Below are 2,673 nucleotides of genomic sequence, written 5' to 3'. Positions count from 1 at the left end.
CCCCCCAGTGCGGGCGTGTCCCCCCCAATGCAGGCATGTCCCCCCCAGGGGCCAGCCCATTTTTCCATGTGGGGGTGGATGAGATGGGCTAAGAGGGGTTAAAGGCGGGGGGGGAGGGGGGATGGAGGGGGTGACTCACGGGCGGGGGGTGGCTCTCGGTGCCCTTGCTGGCCAGGCGGCTGAGGATGCTGCGCTCGGACATCTGGAGGCGGGCGGCGATGGGGGGGATGCGGGACAGGGTGGCCGGCAGGCGCGTCACGTCCGCCTTCATGTCGCTCAGCAGCTCCTCCAGCTGGTTCAGCACTGGGGGCCGGGGGGGGGGGGGGGGGGGGGAAAAAAAAAGGGGGGGGGGGGGGCCCGTCAGCGCCGGGGGGCCGTCCCGCACCTACTCGCAGCTTACTCATAGCTTACTCAGAGGTTACTCATGGTTTACTCATAGGTTACTAACAGGCTGGCGGGAGGCGGGGAGGGGGGGAGATACTCACGTGAGGACGGGGAGGGGGTGGGAGGGGTGGGGAGGAGCCTGAGAGCTACTCAAGGGATACTCAGCACCTGCTCGGGGGGTACTCGGCACCTACTCAGGAGATACTCAGGGATACTCAGCACCTACTCAAGGGATACCCAGCACCTACTCAGGGGATACTCAGCACCTACTTGGGGATAACTCAGCACCTACTCAGGGGGTACTCAGGACCTACTCAGGAGATACTCAGGGATACTCAGCACCTACTCAGGGGATACTTGGAACCCACTCAGGGATACTCAGCACCTACTTAGGGATACTCAGCATCTACTCCGGGGATACTCAGCACCTACTCAGGGGGAACACTCAGCACCTATTCAGGGATACTCAGCACCTACTCAGGGGATACTCAGCACCTACTCAGGGATAGTCAGCACCTACTTGGGGGATACTCAGCACCTACTCAGGGGATACTCAGCACCTATTCAGGGATACTCAGCACCTACTCAGGGGTTGCACCTCCAGGGTGGGAGGGCTGGGAGGCACTCGGGGTGTGAGCCTCGAGTAGGCTGGGAGTAGTCCGGGTGTACTCCTGGCTTACTCCAGGTGTGCTCCCTACGGGCTGTTCTCTGTGCTCAGAGTGTGTTCTCCAGGCACACCAGGGGTACTCCAGGTTTACTCTTTGCACCCTGGGCACACCCGAGATACTCTGGGCATACTCCTCACATACTCTGGGCATACTCCTCACATACTCCAGGTCTACTAACTGGACACGCTGGAGTTACTCCGGGGATGCCCCTTTTAGGGGACACCCACCAGGCTGTAGCTACACCGGGGATACTCCAGACATAATCCTGGGATATCCTCCAGACACACCAGAGCTACTCCCGGTGTAGTTTAGGTACAGCCCAGATACTCCAGGTGTACTCAGTCCCTCCGGGCAGACTGTGCAGATACACCAGAGATACTCCGGGTCTGCCCCTCAGATACTCTGGGGACGCACTTAAAGCACTCCAGAGACACTCGGGATTCACTCCTCAGACACACTAAAGCTACTCCTGGGATACTCCTGGGATACTCCTGGGATACTCCAGGTCCACGCTACGACCACGCCCGAGATACTCGGGGCACCCTCACCACTCACTCAGGGCTAAGGGGCCGCGGCCACGCCACGGATACTCCAGGGTTACTCATCACAAGGCCCCCGAGACCCGTCAGCCAACACCAACCCTACTCAGCGCTTACTCCAGCCTTACTACTGGTAACGACACCACAGACACCAGGGATGCTCCGGGCTTACCCGGCATGTCCCCTCCCCCGGAGTCCTCGGGGTTTTACTCGTTAAGGACCCCAGGGATACTCCGGGGTTACACCAGAGGCGCTCCAGGCAAAGCCGCGGCACATGCAAAGCACGGACACCAGCGTTACTCCAGCTTTACTCACTGCATGCACCACGGACGAGGGGCTCGGAACGCACTCCCCGGGGCACCCCCCCCGGGAGAGAAAGGCACGACGCGCTCCGGGGGCACGCGGGACACACGCTAGTGACACGCCAGCGACACGCTAGTGACACGCTAGTGACACACTCCGGCCTTGCACCAGGGATACTCAGCGGTTACACCTCAGCGCAAAAAGCGACAGCGGCCCCCGCCGGCTCCTCGCACGCGACCCCCACAAAGCCCCTCGGCCGCCCTAAAGCCGCGCCCCGAGCTTGCTCCAAGCTTACTCCGAGCTTACTCCGAGTTTACTCCGAGTTTACTCCGAGTTTACTCACACCCCGAAAACCGCCGCGGGGGACCTCGGGGGACCTCGGGGGACCTCCCAGCCCCTCCCCCGGCCCCCTCTCCACCCCCCTCCGGCCGCCAGAGAAGCGCACGCAGAGCAAGGATACACCGGGAGCCGGTTGGGAGCAGAACCCCGTTTAATGGTTGACAGGCGCGTACAGAGTGCGAGGCGCTTACACGGGGCGTCCGCGCCGGGCGCGCCGGCCCCCCCGCCTCTTACCCTTGTGCAGGACGGCGTTCGCGGGCTTGTTGCCCGCCAGCGACTCCTTGGACAAGTGCTGGTGGCTCTCGGCCAGGCACTCGACCTCGGCGAAGCGCGTGTTGAGGGCCATGGCGGGGTGGCTGGGGTCCTGCGTCATGTTCAGGTAGGCGGCGCGGCGCAGCTGCTCCTCGATCACCAGCGCCTGCTCCAGGAGCTGCAGAGGG

At 62.8% G+C, this 2,673-nt stretch overlaps 1 protein-coding gene across 1 annotated transcript; it reads right to left on the bottom strand.

The window, feature by feature from the left end:
• Positions 1-88: 88 nt before the first annotated feature.
• Positions 89-2,667, bottom strand: LOC113942042 (chromodomain-helicase-DNA-binding protein 3-like). The gene is made up of 2 exons (XM_027633183.1): positions 2,468-2,667; positions 89-303 (listed from the first exon to the last, which is right to left on the bottom strand). Exons 1-2 carry the CDS (start codon positions 2,604-2,606, stop codon positions 89-91), a joined length of 354 nt encoding a protein of 117 aa, XP_027488984.1. The 5' UTR covers positions 2,607-2,667.
• Between the last annotated feature and the right edge of the window lie 6 nt (positions 2,668-2,673).

This window comes from Corapipo altera, unplaced genomic scaffold, assembly GCF_003945725.1.
Source record: "Corapipo altera isolate COAL_440 unplaced genomic scaffold, ASM394572v1 56365, whole genome shotgun sequence".
In the NCBI taxonomy this organism is placed as follows: Eukaryota; Metazoa; Chordata; class Aves; order Passeriformes; family Pipridae; genus Corapipo; species Corapipo altera.
Note: the sequence above shows the minus strand (reverse complement) of the source record. Positions and strands in the feature narration are given on the sequence as shown.

Bases quoted from the DNA above. Each gene is read 5' to 3' on its own strand.
- LOC113942042 (XM_027633183.1), bottom strand. From the start codon at position 2,606: ATGACGCAGGACCCCAGCCACCCCGCCATGGCCCTCAACACGCGCTTC. The intron at 304-2,467 runs GTAAGAGGCGGG...CCCGGCCCCCAG, and splicing joins GAACGCCGTCCTGCACAAGG to TGCTGAACCAGCTGGAGGAG.